Here is a 20069-nt window from a genome sequence, read left to right as displayed (position 1 = left end):
TAAATATGTAGACAAATATTTCTAATTATGACTAGATCCAATAATTTATCTTACATGTTTTCTGAATCAAGCATTGAAAGAAAACAGCTCAGAAGTTGTGCAGCCTTTCCTAATGGGGTGTGGCACCAAGGAACCGAAGATCACTCAGCTATGCTTGGCCGCCATTCAGAGACTCATGTCACATGAAGTGGTGTCTGAGGTAGTGTGAAGATTTTATCTGAACTGCCTCTTCAGAGTCCTAGCAATGGCTTTCATGGGGATGGGTGAAGCCTATCTGATGTGTACTGTGAAGCAGGTCTATGAAAGCAGAATAATTTAAAAATAATGTTAGCATTAAAGATTAAATATATTTTATTGAGTTACTTGTAACCTAAGAGGGCATTGTTCAGAAGTACACTTGCTGATTTTAGGATCAAGCAAATTTTCAGTGTCATAGAATAGTTATTTAATATAGTTCATATTTTAAAATGGAGATTATGTAAATTGATAATGTGTTGCTCATTGATGTATTTTGTTTATATTTGATTTGATGATGGAAAATAGAACAAATATTACTGTGAACATCTTCATCATCTCTCAGATTTGAGTTGATTTTGTGCTCCATCTCCTGATTCACAGACTGCTGCTGGAAACATAATTAACATGCTTTGGCAGCTGATGGAGAACAGCCTTGAAGAACTTAAGCTGCTTCAAACAGTCCTTGTTCTTCTAACAACCAACACAGTAGTTCATGACGAGGCACTGTCCAAGGTAAGGAACACATTGAATTGGTATTTATAAATGCTTAGAGGTAGCATTTGAATAAGCCGATTAAAAGAGAAAGCTAGTGCCTTGGAATGGAGAGCAACTAACTTCCTACAGTGATCGTGATGGTCAGCATTGCGTGTTAGTAGCCACCAGTGCTTGGCCAACCTCTGGCCACTGCTTAGTTTTGAATAGTAGGTGGAAGAAGAGGAGAAAATGTAGAGCAGGATGGAGAAGGGAAGGAAGGGGAAGGGAAATGCCTTGAATTGTGTTGGCTTGGGTATTTCTCTGTAATTGCTCCCCGATTCTCAAACTAATTTACATGTGTGCATTATGTAAACTAACAGTTCAAGCCTGTCTCTTTAGGTGGCCAAAAACCTTCTTCGATCATTTATACTGGATGAGGTTTCAGGGCTGGATTTTATTTTTCCCCCTTTCCCACCCTCTTTGGAATGTTCATAGTTGTTCAAGTCTTATGTAGTTAGCTCTTGAAGAAGTTCTGGAAGTCGTGAGATATTTCTGTAGAACAGAAAGAAACAAATGCACAGTCTTCAGCTAATGCTTTATTCTCAAGAGTACTTTGAACTTTTTTGTTTGTTTGTTCATTTTTTGAGACAGTCTTATCCTTGGCTGGCCTGGAACTCGCTTTGTAGACCAGGCTGGCCTCGAACTCACAGAGATCCGCCTGCCTCTGCCTCCCGAGTGCTGGGATTAAAGGCGTGCGCCACCAACACCAGCTTTGTTTTGCACTTTCAGTAGTTTCATCATAATTTTTGTGCTTTTAAAGATGGATAGTTTATAAAAGAGAGAAGTATACAGTCTCATGCACAATATCTCAAGTGGATTTATATGTTCATCTTTTCTAGATACTAATTTGATGTGCTTAGAGCATAGTGAAAATATACTTAATGGCAACTCTTTTGTTCTTCTAGGCTCCTGTCTGCTAAGTAGAATTTTTACATATATACTCTACTAAGTAGAGTTTTTGTATACAGGTCCATTTGGTTTCTTGCTATCAAATTATTCTCGTAATAAAGATAATGAAAATGTATCAAATGTCACCAGTTGGCATGCTAAAGAAAGAAGCTCTGGGGCTTGGGAGACGGCGCCGTTAGTACGGTACTTGCCGTGTGAGCATGGGGACCTGAGCTGCATCCTTACCTCCTCCCCTGTGCAAAGCTGGGTGTGGTGCCTCATGAGTCAGTGGGGGACAGACAGGGGGACCCTTGGTGTCCTCATTAGCTGTCTTCTGCTGCGATAAACACCAGGGCCAAAAGCAGCTGACAGGTCGCAGTCCATCATGAGGGGGAGCGTGAGGCAGGAGCTGAAGCAGACCATGGAGGAATGCTGTTTACTGGCCTGTTCCCCAGGGCTTCCTCAGCCTGCTCTCTTATCCAACCCATCCACAGTGTGCTGGGCCTACACGTCCACCATTAGTCAGGGAAATGTCCCACAGACTTGCCCACTGGCCGGTCTGGATGGAGGCAATTCCTCAATAGAGGCTCCCTCTAACGCGTGTTGAGTTTAAAAACACCCCAGCACACTGAGGATCATTGGTAAGCCAGTCTAAAATAGTAGACAAATTCCAGTGGTAGACCCCATCTCAAAAACAAGATGTGTGGTACTGGCTTTCACATAGCCATGCACACTGTGTGCACCTGAATCCAGACACACACACACACACACACACACACACACACACACACAGAGAGAGAGAGAGAGAGAGAGAGAGAGGTAATTAGAGGATTTATTTATTTTAGTATGCTGCCTTGTTGAAAATGAAATGTTTGCTGCTCAGATTCAAGTACAAAGGTATAATACAAAATCGATCAGCATGAAAGCTCCCGTGTGGCAACATGATGTGCTGTTAGGTTGAAGTATAGCATGATCGTGCTGTTTAAGGCCATGCCATTTAAAAATGGAATGTAAGAGCTCTGGAGAGATGGCTCAGTGGTTAAGTGGTTAAGAGTACTGGTTGTGCTGGGCAGTGGTGGTGCACACCTTTAATCCTGGTACTTGAGGGGCAGAGGCAGGTGGAGCTTTGTGAGTTCTGGGACAGCCAGGGTTACAGAAAGGGAAAAAAAAAAGAGTACTAGTTGCTTTTGCAGAGGCCAAGGCTTTCAGGCAGTGTACTTACATGCAGGCAAAGCACTCATACACATAAAATAAAAATAAATCTTTTAAAACTTTTGATATAAGTTGATAAGGCACAGCATTTTATATTTTTTCCAAGAGTGACGTATTTTCAAACTATTAAACTCTTAGAAGATCTTTGTGATACCGGTGTGCACAACCATTTCTTAAAGTTTGAATTTCATGGTCCGTGAACCATAAAAGAGTCATGGGGTAGGAGGAGAACAATCACAGGATCTGACAAAGGGCACACGTGTTCTTCTGAAGAGCTTTAAAGGATTATCTGGGACAGAATAACCTGGTGAAGAACTGACAGATTCTAAAGACACTTCACGATTGGAGCTCAGCATCAAGCAGATGCGTGGCAGAGGCTCCTGACCTCCGCATTTCCCGGTGCAGTGAGAACTGCCACCATAGCCATCAGGACAGTGACACTCTGTAAACGCCACCAATGCAAATATTGCCGAGGTCAGCCTAGTTCTCAAATCGCTCATACAGTATTACCGATTGTAAATCACTTTAGAAAAGTCGCAGTTTCTTAAAAGTGAATAAACCTGTGTTACCCTGTGACCTAGCCATGCCATTCAAGACATTTATTCAATGTAAATGAAATGTTTGTCTTCACAGAGACAAACTTATATTTGAATATTCATAGCAGCCTAATTCAAAGTAGCAGCAAACTGAAAACTATTCAAATGTCCATCAACAGATGAATGGTTAGGTATAGGTGGAATCTCCTCAGTAATAGAAAGGGAACTCCTGCTGATACCCAGGACAGCGCACACACACTCAGGAATAGGGTTCTAAAGAAAGACGCCAGACCATAATACATGAATATTTTATATAAAGTTGTAGAAAACGCTGAGTGGTCAATAGTGAAGAAAACAATCAGACAGCTCTCCATGGCTCAGGGAGAGGAAGAGATGGTCCGTGGAGATGCACAAGGAAATGCTGGGGGTGATAAAAATGGGTCAGGCAGAGCTCATGAAATGATACGCCTTAAGGAATACAACTTAGTATATAGAAAGTTTCCTAAAGTTGCTTTTTAAAGAGAAGAGTGTGGCATCTTTTTAATAATAGTATACTTTCATTTGTTTTAATTTAGTCATTGACATACTACTTCTCTAATGATTTAGTGAAAGGATAAACGTGAATACTTAAGCAAGTCATTCTGGGAAAATAAAGTACAACACACTATTATGCAGATTAAATGACCCACATTTGGAAAGACACATTTCAAACTATGTTAGCTAATCTTAGACAGCTGTGGACTTTTATAGCTTTATTTTCTAAGAAGGTGGGACTTTCAGAGTCTAACTGAGTAACTTCTCTTACTGTGTCCATCCGATAGCTAGCATCCATGCTCTTCAGTCTGACTCACACTGAGGAATTGCTTTGCAGGCCATCGTCCTTTGTTTCCGACTCCACTTCACCAAGGACAACATCACAAACAACACAGCTGCTGCTACAGTCCGGCAGGTGGTGACCGTCGTCTTCGAGAGGATGGTGGCTGAAGATGAGCCACGCAAAGGTAACGTGTGACATGCCTCCTCCTGTTTGGGAGGGGTTCTTAGTGCAGGATTTGATCTTCATTCATTGCTACCTTTCACCCTGTGAGCTATAATGCCCAAAAGCTAGAAAATTTACCCGTTATATTCCTTTGCAGACAAGTGTACTGGTGCACACCTGTAACCCTAGCTAGCCTCAGAAGGACCCCAGGTTTGAGGCCAAGATACAGTCTCAAAGAAACACAAAGCACCCGAAAATTTATACACACATATACGCACATGATATAACTCATACATACATACATTGTGAGAATTAGCTCTTATTTCATACCATGTGGATCCTGGGCATCAAACTCAGATCCGCGGGCTTGGCATCAACCACCTTTGCCCATAGACTATGTCATCAGCCGAGAGAATGGTACACATCATATTAGTGTTTTGTTTTTAAATATGCTATGAGCCTGGAAAAACCACCGTAGCTGATTCTTAGCTGGTGCAACCCTTGACTCACAGCTGTAGATCAAGCAGTTCATCCTTTGGAAGCTAGTAAAAGGCAGAGGAGATGGTTATGTAGTGAACTTTATGTTTGGTATTTAGTACAGATTTAGCTGGGAAAATCAAATGTGTAAATATAATTAATAAGCTTATTAAAATGTATGTAAGAAAATGAAGTGTGATTATTATGGTACTTTATATAAAAATATCAATTTTTCACTTTGGAGACATAGTTCTGAAATTACTAGATTTTGAACAGAGTATATGATTGCTGGAGGTTGTTATGAACTCCCGTCCCACCTGTTTGGATTGCAGACATGGAGCCGCCAGTGCTGGCCCAAGGAAACAGTAACAGGAGATCTGTCAGCACCCTGAAGCCGTGTGCTAAAGACGCATACATGCTCTTCCAGGTATTGCGGCTGACAAGTCATTTCCATTGTAGCATGGAGTTTGGGGGGGCGGGATTTGTTTTAGAATTCAAGTATTTCTAAAGACTGAAGAAAGACCTCTGCATCTGCTATATGCCTGACCAACATGTCAAATGCTGTGACTCACTGTAAGGAAGTGAAATTAAACTTGGAAATGGAAAAATAAATATATCAGGGATGGTTAATTCTACAGAAACAGTCCCTTAATGAGAAAAGTTTAAGTAATAAATTTACTGTCTACTTAATGTAATCTGATACACAATACCTTACATGAGTTGGCACGACTCAATCATTTCAAGTACAGTAGGATTAGAAGTTTATTCTTTATTAAAATAATGTCTGTAGTTATCTGCTTATTGTCTATAGTTAAATGCTTCTATAGAGGTTTGCTAAAATCTTTTGAATGTATTTATCAAAATTTGAGTTACTGATGCTTAATTATTAGGAGAAATAGAATTTTTGCTTCAGTTTTACAGACTTGAGTTGTGGAAAGCATATCTTAGTGTATACGTGATCTTGTTTGGTTATTTCCCAGGACCTTTGTCAGTTGGTTAATGCTGATGCCCCTTACTGGCTGGTAGGCATGACCGAAATGACTCGGACATTTGGCCTTGAGTTGCTAGAGTCTGTCCTCAATGACTTTCCACAAGTCTTCTTACAGGTGAGCCGGTTGCTGTCATCTTGTCACAGAATTAATGTTAGTTTTTCATAGGTATTGGTCAAGAAATCAGCATGTCTTCTTCCATGTTGGAAGATGCAGAGACATGCATAGCCTTGGGCTTTAGACCAAACTGCTTTGTGAGATTTGGTTGTTCTTTCTGTGAGAGTTGAAGGTACATTTTTCTTGGTGTTTTTGTTCTTTTTTGACAAGGGTTTTACAAGTGCAGCTGCCTCAGTCTCCTGAGCACTGGGGTTACAGTCATAATTTTGATTTAGTGTTTGTCTGTCTGTCTGTCTGTCTGTCTGCCTATCTCTTCCTGCCTTCTTGTCTTCCTGTCTGTCTCTTCCTGTCTTCCTGTCTTGTCTTTCTGTCTTCTTGTCTTCCTGCCTTCCTGTCTTTCTTGCCCCTGGCAGTTTAAATTTCATTATTAGAAGAAATCTTAGAAACTTTTTAGACAGATAATTGGAGTTGTGAAAGTAAGCCACTTCTTTTTCTTTTCTTTTTCTTTCTTTCTTTTTTTTTTTTTTTTGATTTACATGGTTGTTTTGCCTGTGTGTATGTTTGTGCACCACATGCGTGCAGTGTTCATGGAGGCCAGAAGACGGCATTAGATCGGTAACAGGAGGTACAGATGGTTGTTAGCCACTATGTGGGTACTGGGGAATCAAACCTGGGCTCAAAATCAAAATCAAAACTCAGAATCAGAGCTGGCTCTGTTAACCAATGAAATTATCTCTTCAGCCCCCAAATCAGGCATTTCTTAACAAAACCTTCTTGAAATATTTCCAATTTGGGTTTAGTCCATTTAAGAACAGTGCACATTTCAAACCTGTGTGTAAATTATGACAAGGGCCACATGAGACCTTGCTGCTGACTCATGGGCAATGTTCAGATTCTGGGAGAGGGGCAGGCATCATATCCAGTTGTCTACCCAAGAGTGAGTGTCCAGTCTCTAACTGATACTTTCAAACCCAGCTTGCACAAACGGTACTGGTTAAGACTCTTAGGGAAACAAGCAAAGGAAAGGAAAAGCAATGGATATGGGAAAGAGGTCTGTAAGGAAAAGGGAGGCCAGGTGAAGGCAGAAGGGAAGGAAATACAGTGGGGGAGTAAGCAGAGTACATTATAGACACTATAAAGTTGTCAGAGCAAACTTAGCAAGAAAAATGTAACTAAATTAGATTATTTATGCTGATTCCATTTTTTTTTTGTTTTTTTTTTTTTGTTCGTGTGACTGTGCTTTAGAAGTATTACCACAAACTAAGTCAATTCTTCTTTTCCTTTGCAAATAGCATCAGGAATTCAGTTTCCTCCTCAAGGAGAGGGTGTGCCCACTTGTGATCAAGCTCTTTTCTCCAAATATAAAGTTCAGACAAGGCTCCAGCACTTCCTCTTCTCCAGCACCAGTGGAAAAACCGTATTTCCCCATCTGCATGCGTCTGCTGAGAGTGGTGTCTGTTCTGATCAAGCAGTTCTACAGTCTTCTGGTAAGTGTCGGCTCCAAATGTGTTTGCACATGGAATTGCGTGTGGTGTGTGCCAGCGTCCTGTCTCTGACAACTTACAGAAGGGAAGGCTTACTCTTTGGCTCGGGAGTTTCAGCTGATTGTATTATTGGGGCCTGAGTTAGGCAGACATATCATGGTTGTGGGGATGTCACAAAGGCTGCTCTCCTCCTGGGAGCCAGGAAGCAGTGATCATGTCTATGGCCTTGGGCCTCCTCCATCTCCCCATTATCCGTCTGGGTCCTGGCTTTGGTTAGAGGTGTCACCCACATGCAAGGTGAACTCTCTTCCTTAGTTAATCCTCCTCAGGACCCTCACACAGGTACCCAAACGTGCACCCCATGAACGCCCTAGGTGTTTATTAATTCAATCACGTTAACAGTGGAAACTAGCATCAGGTCGATTTTAGATAAAACAGACACACACACACACACACACACACACACACACACACACACACACTAGAATATATATTAGAATATTTTATATTTATATGCATCTTTTAATTGTGTATGGCAGTGAAGACACAATGATGCTAGTACAATTTGACGTTGCTTCCATGATTCCTGCTGAGGCATTTCCTGTTCCAATGCCAGCTTTTGTGCTATCAGATTGAGTGTTAACTACATTGAAGAACAAGTCCGAACAGTGTTATGAAACTGACCTCCAGTACCCCCACATGGCAGCCCAAGGTGCTCCACAAGCACTTTGTCTCCACTATTCACTAGCTCATCTTTTCAGGTAGCTCAGAGGTGAAGGGGAATGATCGCAGTTAGTTCTCCTCACCTACGAGAGTGGATAGAGAGTGAATGTTCTTTGAACGTCTGACCTGGGTCCATGTTCGCCTTTCAGGCCACTGACAGTGTTTGCATGGATCCTTTTTCCTTGAAGGTGCCTTAAGGAGTTTATAAAAATTCATCAATTTTAACGTAAAGTGGCTACCATAGCTCTAGTCTGACCTTGATTTCTTGCCTTTAGGAAGGAAAGAATGGGTTTTTAATTATTTATCCAATTTAATCTTTCACTCCCCCCCCCTTTTTTTTTTCTCAAGACAGGGTTTCTCTGTGTAGCAACCCTGGCTGTCCTAGATCTGGCTCTGTAGACCAGGCTGGCCTTGAACTCACAGAGATCCACCTGGCTCTGCCTCCCCAGTGCTGGGATTAAAGGTGTGTGCCACCGTACCTGGCTCCTTTTCACTTATATTTTAATTTCACTTTTTGTGTGTGCATATGGTGTATTGGTTACGTCAGTGTGTATGCTCTGTGTGTGTGTGTGTGTGTGTGTGTGTGTGTGTGTGTGTGCAGGTCAGAGATTGACATGAGGTATCTCCCTCTGCCTCCCTCCACCTTATCTCGATAAGGATCTCTCACTGAACCTGGACCTAGAAATTTCTGCTAGGCTGGCTGCCTACCCATCCCCAGGGATCCACCTATTCTTACAACCACAGTGCTGAGCAGAGACATCACCTGAGCCACTGCACCCGGCTTTCTCATGTAGGGGTACAAGTGATTGAACTCGGGTCCTCACGGCTCACTCAGCAAGCACTGTACTGATTGAGTTATCTCACTAGCCCCAACTTTTTACTCCCTGACATTTACTGACATTTTTCTAAAAGAGATTTGTCACTGACACATCCATTAGCACCTGAGCTAGTGGTTGCCATGTGTACATGATTCTGTCAGACATTTACCTGATGTCTGAATTTCCACCTGCGGCGGTGTAATTTTGACTTTTTTCTTTTGTACCCCAGACCAGTAGCTCATTGTGTAGCTTATGATGACCTTGAACTCCTGACCCTCCTTCCTCCATTTCTTAGGAAGTTGTTACTGCTCTGTCATCCTCCTAGTTCCGTCCTGCTTTCAAGCACCTATTGAAGATGCTGGAAGACATTAGAAAACACCAGTAGCTAAGGCTTGGGACTGAAGGACTTTTTATTTGAGTCGTAGCCTCACTGTGTATTCCTGGCTGTCCTGGAATCAGATATGCAGACCAGGCTAGTCTTGAACTCACAGAGATCCAAATGTCTTCCCTCCTGATTGCTGAGGCTAAAATCTTGAAGGCTACTTTATTTCCCCAATTTCTTGCCGCATTTTGGGGCATCCGCAGCTGAAATGTCAATTCCTTGCTGCACTCAGCAAGAATGGATATTTGATTTAGTAATCTCAAAGTGAGTTTCACTTTTACCTCCCATAGTTCCTGCTGTTTACCTGACACAGCAGTAATCCATTTACCTTTACACTGGTTCGTTTTTGTTAGTCATTCAGTCGTCATGCATGTAATGAATAATGGAAGAATTAGATGGCTTAGCAGGTAGGTTCCCTTGTGCTCTTCCGGAGGACCCAGATTCAATTTGTGTCTGTAACTCCAAGTCCAAGGGATCTGATGCTCTCCTCTGACCACTACCGACAGCATGCATGCATGAGGTGCACAGACATACATGCATGCATAAGGTGCACAGATATACATGCAAGTAAAACACTTACACACATACAATTAAAAGAAGAGAAAAAGCGTGGCACTAACAGCAGTGAGAACTGGTGCTCAGTAAAGCAGCAGCGGGCCTGCGCCTAGTGCCTCACCTGCCTGCGTCCGTGTGTCTGTCAGCGGCTGCAGGTTTCTCCTTGTTTTCCTGTTCTCTTTCGGTTTTGAGACAGGGTCTTGCTGTTGGAGCCCAGGCTGGCTCCTACCTCTCCTTCCTGAATGCTGGGATTATAGACTTGTACCATCACACCAAACTGCCTCTTTGCTTTTTAGGCATCCAGTTGTCTACACATGTAGCGTACTGCTGAAGGGCAGATCATACGTCTGCTGGTAGTTTGCAGGACTAGAGACGGCAAGACAGTGTACTACTATGTTTTCCAGAAGTAAGGGTTACAGATAGCAGGTCTGTTAGCAGATCACCAGTGCTACAGGTAGAGCGTTAGAGAAGCTAACTTTTCTCATCCTCCATTTTATCCCAGTTACGGTTAAGATGATGTGACAGTGTTGTTAACATTTCTTTTGACTCAATGGAATGTTTAAAAATCCTGTTCTTTTTAGGTAACCGAGTGTGAAATATTTCTGTCACTTCTGGTGAAGTTTCTGGATGCAGATAAGCCACAGTGGCTTCGAGCTGTTGCAGTGGAGTCGATACACAGGCTCTGTGTGCAGCCTCAGCTATTAAGGTAAGTTACAGCAATGTTCTGTTAGACAGCTGGCTTGATAATGCTGAGCTAAGAAGAGCTGAGTTCCTGTTGGAATGTTTTATTAGAGAGGCTTATCAAAGAAAATGGTGTGTGGGGGAAAGAACTCGGAGAGATCAGTTACTAAGCAAACACTGCCAATGTTTCTTTTTTTTCTTTTTGGTTGTTGTTTTGTTTGGACTTGAATCTAAACTTTTGTCTCTAATCCAAATTAGAGACACCACTCGGGTGTGACGAACGGCACAAATATGGGGTTGGAACTACTAAGCAGTATTATTTGCTTTTAAAATGTGCATATCATAGTCCATTAAAATGCTTTTCCAGGGCTGGAGACCTGGCTCAGCGGTTAAGAGCACTGGCTGCTCTTCCAGAGGTCCTGAGTTCAATTCCCAGCAACCACATGGTGGCTCACAGCCATCTGTAGTGAGATCTGGTACCCTCTTCTAGCCTGCAGGCATACATCCAGACAGAACATTGTATACATAATAAGTAAATAAATCTTTAAAAAAAAATGCTTTTCCAGACCGTTTAAAATTACTTCTCAGGTCATTTTGTCAGTCGTATGACATGAAGCAGCACTCCACCAAGGTTTTCCGCGACATCGTGAACGCGCTGGGCTCTTTCATCCAGTCCTTGTTTCTCGTCCCTCCGACTGGAAACACCGCCACAGCCAACCAAGCTGGTAACGTTCACACTGGTCTCCATTTTCTCTCTTGGTTTTTTGGTTTGCAGTACTCCCTGTTAGGAGAGAAATCTTGTGCACCCGAGTACATCGAGAGTAAAGACTTTAAATATTAAAGATTAATTTGACCTTACCATGGAAAACTAGTTTATTTTCTTTTCAGAATAGATTTTCTTCTTCTTTGATTTCATAAGGGCAAATGTTTAGATGCTGTTCTTCAACAAAACAAAAGTCTTCGTTGGATTCTTTTAAAGAGTCTGGACATTTCATCTCTTCATAGAAGTTGACTCACGTGATTTGAGTTTGTTTGAAAATGAGTGTGTGGCTTCTCATTCCCCTTTATCTTCTTCCGCTGTGACTGTGAGCTTTTACTCTCCCTTTCCAGAAGAGGTCTAATATAAAGTAATAAAAAATTGTAGTTTTGTCTGTTCCTGTGACTATGTATGTGTTCATACATGTGCAGGCACAGGCTCGTGTCTGTGTGTCTGTGTGTGTAGGCCAGAGGTCAGCCTTGGTTGTTATTCCCCAGGACTTGTATTTTGAGAGAGTTCTCTCACTGTAACCTGGGCTGGCAGGCTGGCAAGTCACTGGGACCCGCCTGTTCCTGCAGCTTTGTTGTGGGTACTGGGGAGCGACCTCAGACACTCCTGTCTGTTTATCCATCAGTTTATTCATACTGGAGCTTCTCTGTTGAGGTGCTGGAGTTTGTTCATTTACTATGAGGTTCAGTATAACGAACTTCCACTATTTTCTTTGAGACATACGTATAAAACTTATGTGGTACTTAGGAACAAACTGAGGTCTGCATGCTTGTGTGACAAATGCTTTACCAATAGAGCTATCTGCCTAGGCTGTCTAGTAATTTTTCATGTTTAGAAAATGTAGTGTTTTGAGGGAATAAACTCTCTGGGTAAAAGAGAATTACGAATGTCATTTGTAGGTATCACACTTGTTTTGCTAGCACAGGGTCGTTATGTCTGAGTAGGAGATGGAATTCATTGACTTGTAATCAACTCATAAATTGATGTCTTTGTTTTTCCTCCTAATCTAACAGGAAATAACAATGCTGGCGGTCCAGCCTCAGCACCAACTAGCTCAGGAGTGGTGGGCATCGGTGGGGGTGCCACTCTGCTGCCAGCGTTCGAATACAGAGGAACTTGGATACCTATCCTGACGGTCACAGTTCAGGGCAGTGCGAAAGCCACCTAGTAAGTAGGAGCAACGTTGTTTTATGATGAATAATGCCACTGAAGAGGATATTGAAAATACTTCTGTCTGCACTATATTTCATGTTGGTAATACATTTTGGAGCTTATTTTCTTTTGTCATATTCTAAGAATTTTAATCAGGACTAAATTTTGTTTTCTTCCATTTGTAGGCTGTTAATAGCATTATAAAGCAGAAATATGATTGATTTACCTAAGAATCGACTCACTTGTCATATGTAGCTTCTTATAAATCATGTATATGACATGATTTTTAGACCTCTTGGTCATAGTTCTTCCAGAATTAAATTCCCTTTGGCAAATTCATCTTTATTTAAACTAATTTCTTCAATATATGAGATGGAAGTTGTTGTATAGGTAAACTCCAGGACTCTCTATGAGAGAGAAATTAGTTTCAATATTTAGGAAGTCAGTAGGTCCTTTTCTCTTCTGGTTATTCCAGTCATCGTGTTTTATTCAGCAACAAGAACAAACCAGGACGTGTGTTAGGTCTCTGTCGTACACAGGATCCGCTGTTTTAAGCTGTCCTTTGGCACAGCCTGGGAAGAAGCACACGAGTTTGACATATTGATGAAGTCATTTCACTTAGTTTTTAATAGTGCTTTTGGGGTAGCTAACAAGCTGTTGCATAATCTATCATAAAGATTCATGCCTACATCTCTAGGAGTTTTGTAATTTCTTTTATGTTTAGATCATTGATTCATTTCAAGCTAGTTTTATATACAAGAGATAGGAGTCTAGCATCTCTTTTTCTTTGGATGTGAAGATAATTATTCCAACGCCATTAATTCTTTCTAGTTGAACTATTCATTCTTTGTGTTGTTAGCTCAAGAAATAACCATTTAGAGGGATTCAGAACCATAATTCCTCATTTGTCCTAATTTAGAACATAAGATTTATTGTCTTGCCTTCTGAATGTAGTAGATTTGAGCTTGACACAGACGTCCCTCAGTGTTACTTTTACTGTTGGCTGACTGACTCTGAGGTCACATGGGATCTGGGTATCTCAGTTATGTTTCTCTGATGTAAAATCATCTTTCTCTTTGTAGGTTATTTTGTTTTATTACTTTATAATTTATGGTACTTTATTAAATGTAAGAGTTTAAGAAGCATTGAATTCTGTCTTAATATATTTTATGCTAGTTTTTCTATCTCTCATATCAAAAAATAGTGAAGATATCAATACATCTCAAGGAAAAGTTATGGTAGCAGCCAGGCCTTCATTTTTCAATTCATGTTTTTACATGAAAAAGAATACATTGTTGTGTGTGTGTGTGTGTGTGTGTGTGTGTGTGTGTGTGTGTGTGTAGGTTGGAGGACAGCTTGCAGGAGTCAGTTCCCTCCTCCGTTATGTGGGTCCAAAGACTCAAACTCAGATCATCAGGCTTGGCAGCAAGCACCCGTTATCCACGGAGCCGTTTCTCCAGCCCTTCTAATCAGTTTAAAATACTGAAGAGGGGCCCTTCTCCAACTGAAACAAGCTCAGTAAAGTCTCTTTATTTTTGTCTTCCTGTTAGTAAGTTTTAGAGTCTACAGCTTATGGAGACAGCTTCCTATGTTTTCTCTCCTGTGTCTTCTCATTAGTCTTACCTTTTCGTGATTTCAGCCTAGAGATGCTGGACAAGGTTGAACCTCCAACTATACCAGAAGGCTATGCCATGTCTGTGGCATTCCACTGTCTGTTGGATCTTGTCCGTGGAATCACCACTATGATCGAAGGAGAGTTAGGAGAGGCTGAAACGGAGTGCCCTGCTGTCCCTGAAGGAGCAAACTCACAGTCTTCAGAGCATCAGGATGTGCAGTCAGTGTCGGACCAGGCAGATAAGGAGACAGGTGTGCTACATTCTCTCCCTGTCACTGTTGCTTTTCAATAATGTGAAATGATGTCCCTGTGTTATCATTTACTCTTATTTCCCTGTTATTAGCACTTTATCATGCTGATCATAGCTTTTCCTTATTTGTATACATATCACTATCCTTTTTCCTGAACTATTTGAGATTAAGTTCTAGACAGGATGTCCCACTACCCCCTAATACTTGGATGTGCGTTTCTAAAACTGATTATCATCTTCCCCATTCTGATGCAGTTACTAGCAGAAATTAGGGTCAATCCACTATTTCATCTCAGTCTAAATCTTATTCAGATTTTGTCAGTTGTCACAGTGTTTTTGTTTTTGTTTTGTTTTTGTGGTCCCCTGTTTGTTGAATTTATTGCTGTATATGGATATTTTCCTACAATGTAGAACACTGTAGCTGGAAGTTTTCCTGTGTCCTGCCCGGTCCTGCAGCCACTCAGACCCAAATAAACACACAGAGGCTTATGTTAATTACGGATTGCATGGCCATGGCCTATGGCTCAATTTTCTTGCTAGCTAGCTCTTAGAACTAAACTCAATCCATTTCTAGTAATCTATGTCGCCACATGTTCCATGGCTTTACCTGTGTGCCATTACATACTGCTCCCTGGCTCTCCTTTCTCCTCTCTCTCTCTCCCTTGGATCTTCCCGCCTGGCTTTCCTGCACTGCCATAGGCCAAACAGCTTTATTTATCAACCAATCAGAGCAACACACGTTTACAGTGTACAGAAAGGCATCCCACAGCAGAACACCATTCTTTAGTTCTTGTTTTATATAACCTTGACATTTTTAGAAGGATATATCCCAAATTGGTTTATTCATTTCTGAGATTAGCACAGGGCAATTACTGTGTTTAATTTAGCTACTGATTTGATTTATCAATATGTGAGGATGCATAAATACCAGTTTGTATCATTTTTGGAGATGTTCACTTTTGAATAAAACTGGATTTTTATTGACTCCAAAGAATTATAATCAGTGGCCATCAGCTTTTGGTGTGATGCTCAGAGTGAGGCTTTTGAAGCTGGACAGTATTCTTTTGACATTTTGGATGTTCTCTTGGTGCTCCTTACAGTTTAACACTACAGGGTTTTCTGCCCTGATCTCAGATGTTTCTTATCCAGCCCAGGTGTCAGTCAGTTTTCCAAGGAGCCATGGTGGGTAGTATTGAAACTGACATGTGGGCACAAGGTGTGCTTCTTGCTACTTGGTGAAGAGGCACATGTACCGCAAGTCTGGGTTGAAAATATCTGCTTCGTTATATTAAAGGCATCACCCCAGCTTCTCTAGTCCCCATCCATTTCTACAGAGTCAGTTTTAACTTTACATATTTGTAAATCCCATCTTCAGCAATGAGGTACCCAATGCCATTTTATTCATGTGTTTACTTGCTTGATTCTCAACAGATATAATAGTATTCTAGCTGAGCAAATATTTTAGATGGTAGTCTGCACTAATTTCCAGTTGATCTCACAGATGGACAGTTTGGTCTGTTGAAGGTATAGGGAGGAGGAAGTAGAATTATGTATTTTTAAAAAGATATTAGTTAACTGAGGTATTGAAGTATCTTATAATACATTTTTTTGTTGTTTTGTTTTTTCAAGACAGGGTTTTTCTGTGTAGCTTTGGAGCCTATCCTGGAACTCGCTCTGTAGACCAGGCTGGCCTCGATTGCTGGGATTAAAGGTGTGTGACATCACCGCCCAGCTAATAATTTTGTTTTGTTTTGTTTTGTTTTTTGAGACAGCGTTTCTCTGTAGCTTTGGAATCTGTCCTGGGTCTTTCTCTGTAGACCAGGCTGGCCTCAAACTCCCAGAGATCTGCCTTGTCTATGCCTCCCGAGTGCTGGGATGAAAGGCATGTGCTGCCACTGCTCTGCTACAATATATGTTTTAAAACAACTTAACTTTAAGACTTATTATAAAACTATCTCAGATTCTACATTTTCATCATTTGGGTATTTTAGATATTAGTGTTTTGTGTCTAATAACTGGGTTGTTAGTAGAATACTTGAATTTTATAGATGACAGTTGACTGTAGCAGGTATAACATGATTGAGTGTTGTGTTTCCTTTTCAGTTAGCAGAGCTGTTTGGGAAGAGATGGTGAGCGCCTGCTGGTGTGGTCTTCTTGCTGCGCTCTCCCTCCTCCTTGATGCCAGGTACTAAATCTTTGTAAGTTCTCTGTTACGTCATTGCAGCTCAAACCGACACGAAATTTCAGTCCACTTGTCTGCAGAAGGTTTTTCCTACCTGAGTTTTCTGTATGATTAGAACTTGGTTGCTTATCTTTAATTTCCCGCACAGTGTTATCCTTTGTGTGCACACTGCCGTGATGACGTTAGGATAATTAACGTAGCCACTGCTGTATCGCTTCTTAAAAATGGTGCTCTTTGTCACTGCCCCCAGGCGCCCGCGTTTGCTCTGAACTCTCACTGGGATTGTCATCATGCTTTAACCCAAAATACATTTTCAGATCACAGAGCCCTTGCAGCATGCCACGCCTTACCACGGCTTCTGCAATGATGATATGTGCTTGATGTTTCTCCTGAGATTTAACTGATTTTAAGATGTTTGATGCCAGGTGTGGTGGTTCCTGCCTGTAATCCCAGCACCTAGAAAGGCTGAGGCAGGTGAATCGCAAGGAGTTGGAGGCCAGCCTGGACTACAGACCCTGTGTCAAAACAAAATAGATAAATAAAATGCTTGATATTTTCAGTGAAATCTTTGAGTTCCCAATCTTTCTTCCAACTGTGTATGTGCATCACAGCACATAGTTCTGTTTTTTAGATATTAGGTTGGTAGGTTAAGATTCCATGCTAAGTCTGTTGGTTTCAGCTTTCCTTAAAATCTCACTGACTATGTAAGCCCACATCTTGTTGTTAAAGTGTAACCCTAAATAATTATTCAGATAAACACAATGCCTTATCTTTTCAGCACAGATGAGGCTGCCACCGAGAATATTTTGAAAGCTGAGCTGACTATGGCTGCTCTGTGTGGAAGACTGAGCCTTGTGACTTCAAGGGACGCTTTCATCACCGCCATCTGCAAAGGCTCCTTGCCCCCACACTATGCGCTCACCGTGCTGAATGCCACCACTGCGGCTACCCTTTCCAATAAATGTAAGCGGTAACTCGTCTAGGGGGTGACAGGAGAGAGCGTGAGTTCAGGCCTCTGCTGTCTGGGCATCGACTGTCGCCTCCGGCAGCTAGCTTCCTGCCTTCCTGTTCTGTCTGCCTCTTCAAAACACTTCTGTTTGTTTTGGCTTGATTTTGATTTTGATTTTGTTTTTATGAGACAGGGTTTCTCTGTGTAGCTCAGGCTGTCCTGGATCTCACTCTGTAGACCAGGCTGGCCTCGAACTCACGGAGATCCGCCCGGCTCTGCCTCCCAAGAGCTGGGATTAAAGGCGTGCGCCATCTCCTGGCTCAAACAGTTCTTTCATCTCTTTAAAAGGGAAGAGAGAAGATGTGACTTGGGGTCACTGGACCTTTATGTTTCTCCTCCCAGTGTGGCCATTAGCAGACATCCCCTCTTTTCTGCTCTGCACTGACAAAGGGTGGGGAGAAGAATATAGTGATAGCAATTTTAAGTCATAATTATGCAGAGAAAATAATATAATTCTGGCATTCTTTGTAAACTATAATATGTTGTTGAAGTGATTGCTGTTTTTCTATTTGACCTAGTAGAACTATAATATTTCCAATCACTTATATTCCAACCACTAACATTCAAAAATGAATATAATACTTTGAAAACACTGTTTATTGCATTTAGTGTCTGTATATTTAAATGTAATATAGCTTACATTTAATATACATATATTTCAATGTGACACTCAGATTTCACACTCAAAATTTATTTGCCTCTAACTAGAAAAGTACATATAGCTACATGTTTAAAATACTTTATATGTCTTAATTCTGTTTTGCTTATAAATGAGCTACCAAGTTTAATAATTGTAATAATTTATATAGAAACTATTTCATAGTTGCTTCTTTTAGTGTTTACACCTTATAAGTTTTCAGATGTTTGTGTGCATCTGGATAAATTGTACTGCTGCTGAATTGTTATGGTTGTACTTTATTCAAATTAGTGTTTTACAATATAACGTGATCTTGAAAGAACTAAAAGCAGTATCTTGCATCCAGGCTTTCCTTTGTGTTCTAGCGTATTCTATCCAGGGCCACAGTGTCATGATGATAAGTCCGTCTAGTGAATCCCACCAGCAGGTTGTGGCAGTGGGCCAACCTCTCGCGGTGCAGCCTCAAGGAACAGTAATGGTGAGGCGTTGGGGTGGTGCCGTTCATTTGGTTCCTCAAGGAACAGTAATGGTGAGGCGTTGGGGTGGTGCCGTTCATTTGGTTCCTCAAGGAACAGTAATGGTGAGGCGTTGGGGTGCTGCCGTTCGTTTGGTTCATGACCCATGAACGAGCAGACTGTCGTGCTCTTTTTTTTTTGTACTTTCCAAATGTTTTTATGTACTTAAATTCTTTTACCTGGAGGATGTTCCAGAACAAGCTAGTTATCTATTTTCTTGACATTATCATAACCAACATAATAATACAACTTCTTCTGCACATCTGTATGTTTATGTGGTGTGCATTCACATGTGTATACATATGTTGGCACATGTGCATAGGCCATCAAGTGTGTACATGTGTTTGTGTGTGTCTTCCTCTGCTGCTCCAATTTATTAATGATTCAGGGTTTCTAATTGTCTTGAATGAGGAGCATTCTGCTAGTCTAGGTCGCCCAGTCTCCACCTCCCCATGGCTGGAGTTACAGGCAGGTCACCATGCCCTCGTGTGTGGGTTATCGGGATCTGAACTCCAGCCCTCACATGGCAAACATTTTACTCAATGAACCATCTCTTCAGCTCTGATAACACAACTTTAATGAAGCAAACCATCCACACTTATTTTCTTAGTATTCTTGGCTTTTATTGAAGACAGTCTCTGAACACATTCATGCTGATTTGATTTTTAAGACTCTGCAGCAGTTCATGCAAATATGTCTTTTTCCACACAGCTGACTTCCAAGAACATCCAGTGTATGAGGACTCTACTCAACCTGGCACACTGCCATGGCGCTGTGCTCGGAACATCATGGCAGCTTGTCTTGGCAACTCTTCAGGTGTGTTGTAGCGTCAGCTTCTAGGTTGATGGTTGCTAACAACTAAACATGCCTGTTGGTCCTGCAGGCAGGCCTGATAACTAGTGTGAAAAAGGAGAAGGTGAGAAGGGATGAGACAGGTGGCTTGCAGGCTTATATTTTAGGAAGTAATGGACCACTTATAATGCCCTATCTACTGCCTCTGCATGCTATAATTAGTTTACATGAGTGGTGCTAATTACTTTGATTGTAATTATTAGTAAACTACCGATTTTAATTTTTATTGCTAGATATTGCTCCTGATTTTATTAGTTATTACAATTTTTATAGTTTTATAAACTTATTTTAATTGTCAGCATCTTGTGTGGATTCTGGGACTAAAGCCTAGTGGTGGTGGCGCCTTGAAGCCTGGAAGAGCTGTAGAAGGACCCAGTACAGTAAGTGACAGCCCTTCCTATCCAGTGGGCACTTCTTAAAATGTCACACTTGGTGCATGAGCTGGCTTTCTGGAGCCTGGGGCCTATGCTGAGACATTT

The 20069-nt window shown here is 41.4% G+C and overlaps 1 protein-coding gene across 6 annotated transcripts in view; it reads left to right on the top strand.

Moving 5' to 3' along the window:
- Positions 1-20069, top strand: part of Mon2 (MON2 homolog, regulator of endosome-to-Golgi trafficking) — a 76717-nt gene that overhangs the window by 18386 nt on the left and 38262 nt on the right. For all 6 annotated transcript variants that reach the window (XM_036170230.1, XM_036170227.1, XM_036170228.1 and 3 more), the window contains 15 exons: positions 72-199; positions 619-750; positions 4279-4408; positions 5196-5290; positions 5844-5969; positions 7262-7456; positions 10513-10637; positions 11201-11337; positions 12392-12545; positions 14170-14396; positions 16499-16580; positions 17356-17540; positions 18589-18701; positions 19450-19554; positions 19890-19970. In XM_036170230.1, the coding sequence (XP_036026123.1) occupies positions 72-199; positions 619-750; positions 4279-4408; positions 5196-5290; positions 5844-5969; positions 7262-7456; positions 10513-10637; positions 11201-11337; positions 12392-12545; positions 14170-14396; positions 16499-16580; positions 17356-17540; positions 18589-18701; positions 19450-19554; positions 19890-19970 (2015 nt within the window). The remainder of the gene's footprint in view (positions 1-71; positions 200-618; positions 751-4278; positions 4409-5195; positions 5291-5843; positions 5970-7261; positions 7457-10512; positions 10638-11200; positions 11338-12391; positions 12546-14169; positions 14397-16498; positions 16581-17355; positions 17541-18588; positions 18702-19449; positions 19555-19889; positions 19971-20069) is intronic.

Source organism: Onychomys torridus, chromosome 20, assembly GCF_903995425.1.
Source record: "Onychomys torridus chromosome 20, mOncTor1.1, whole genome shotgun sequence".
In the NCBI taxonomy this organism is placed as follows: Eukaryota; Metazoa; Chordata; class Mammalia; order Rodentia; family Cricetidae; genus Onychomys; species Onychomys torridus.
This window is presented reverse-complemented; position numbering and strand designations above follow the sequence as displayed.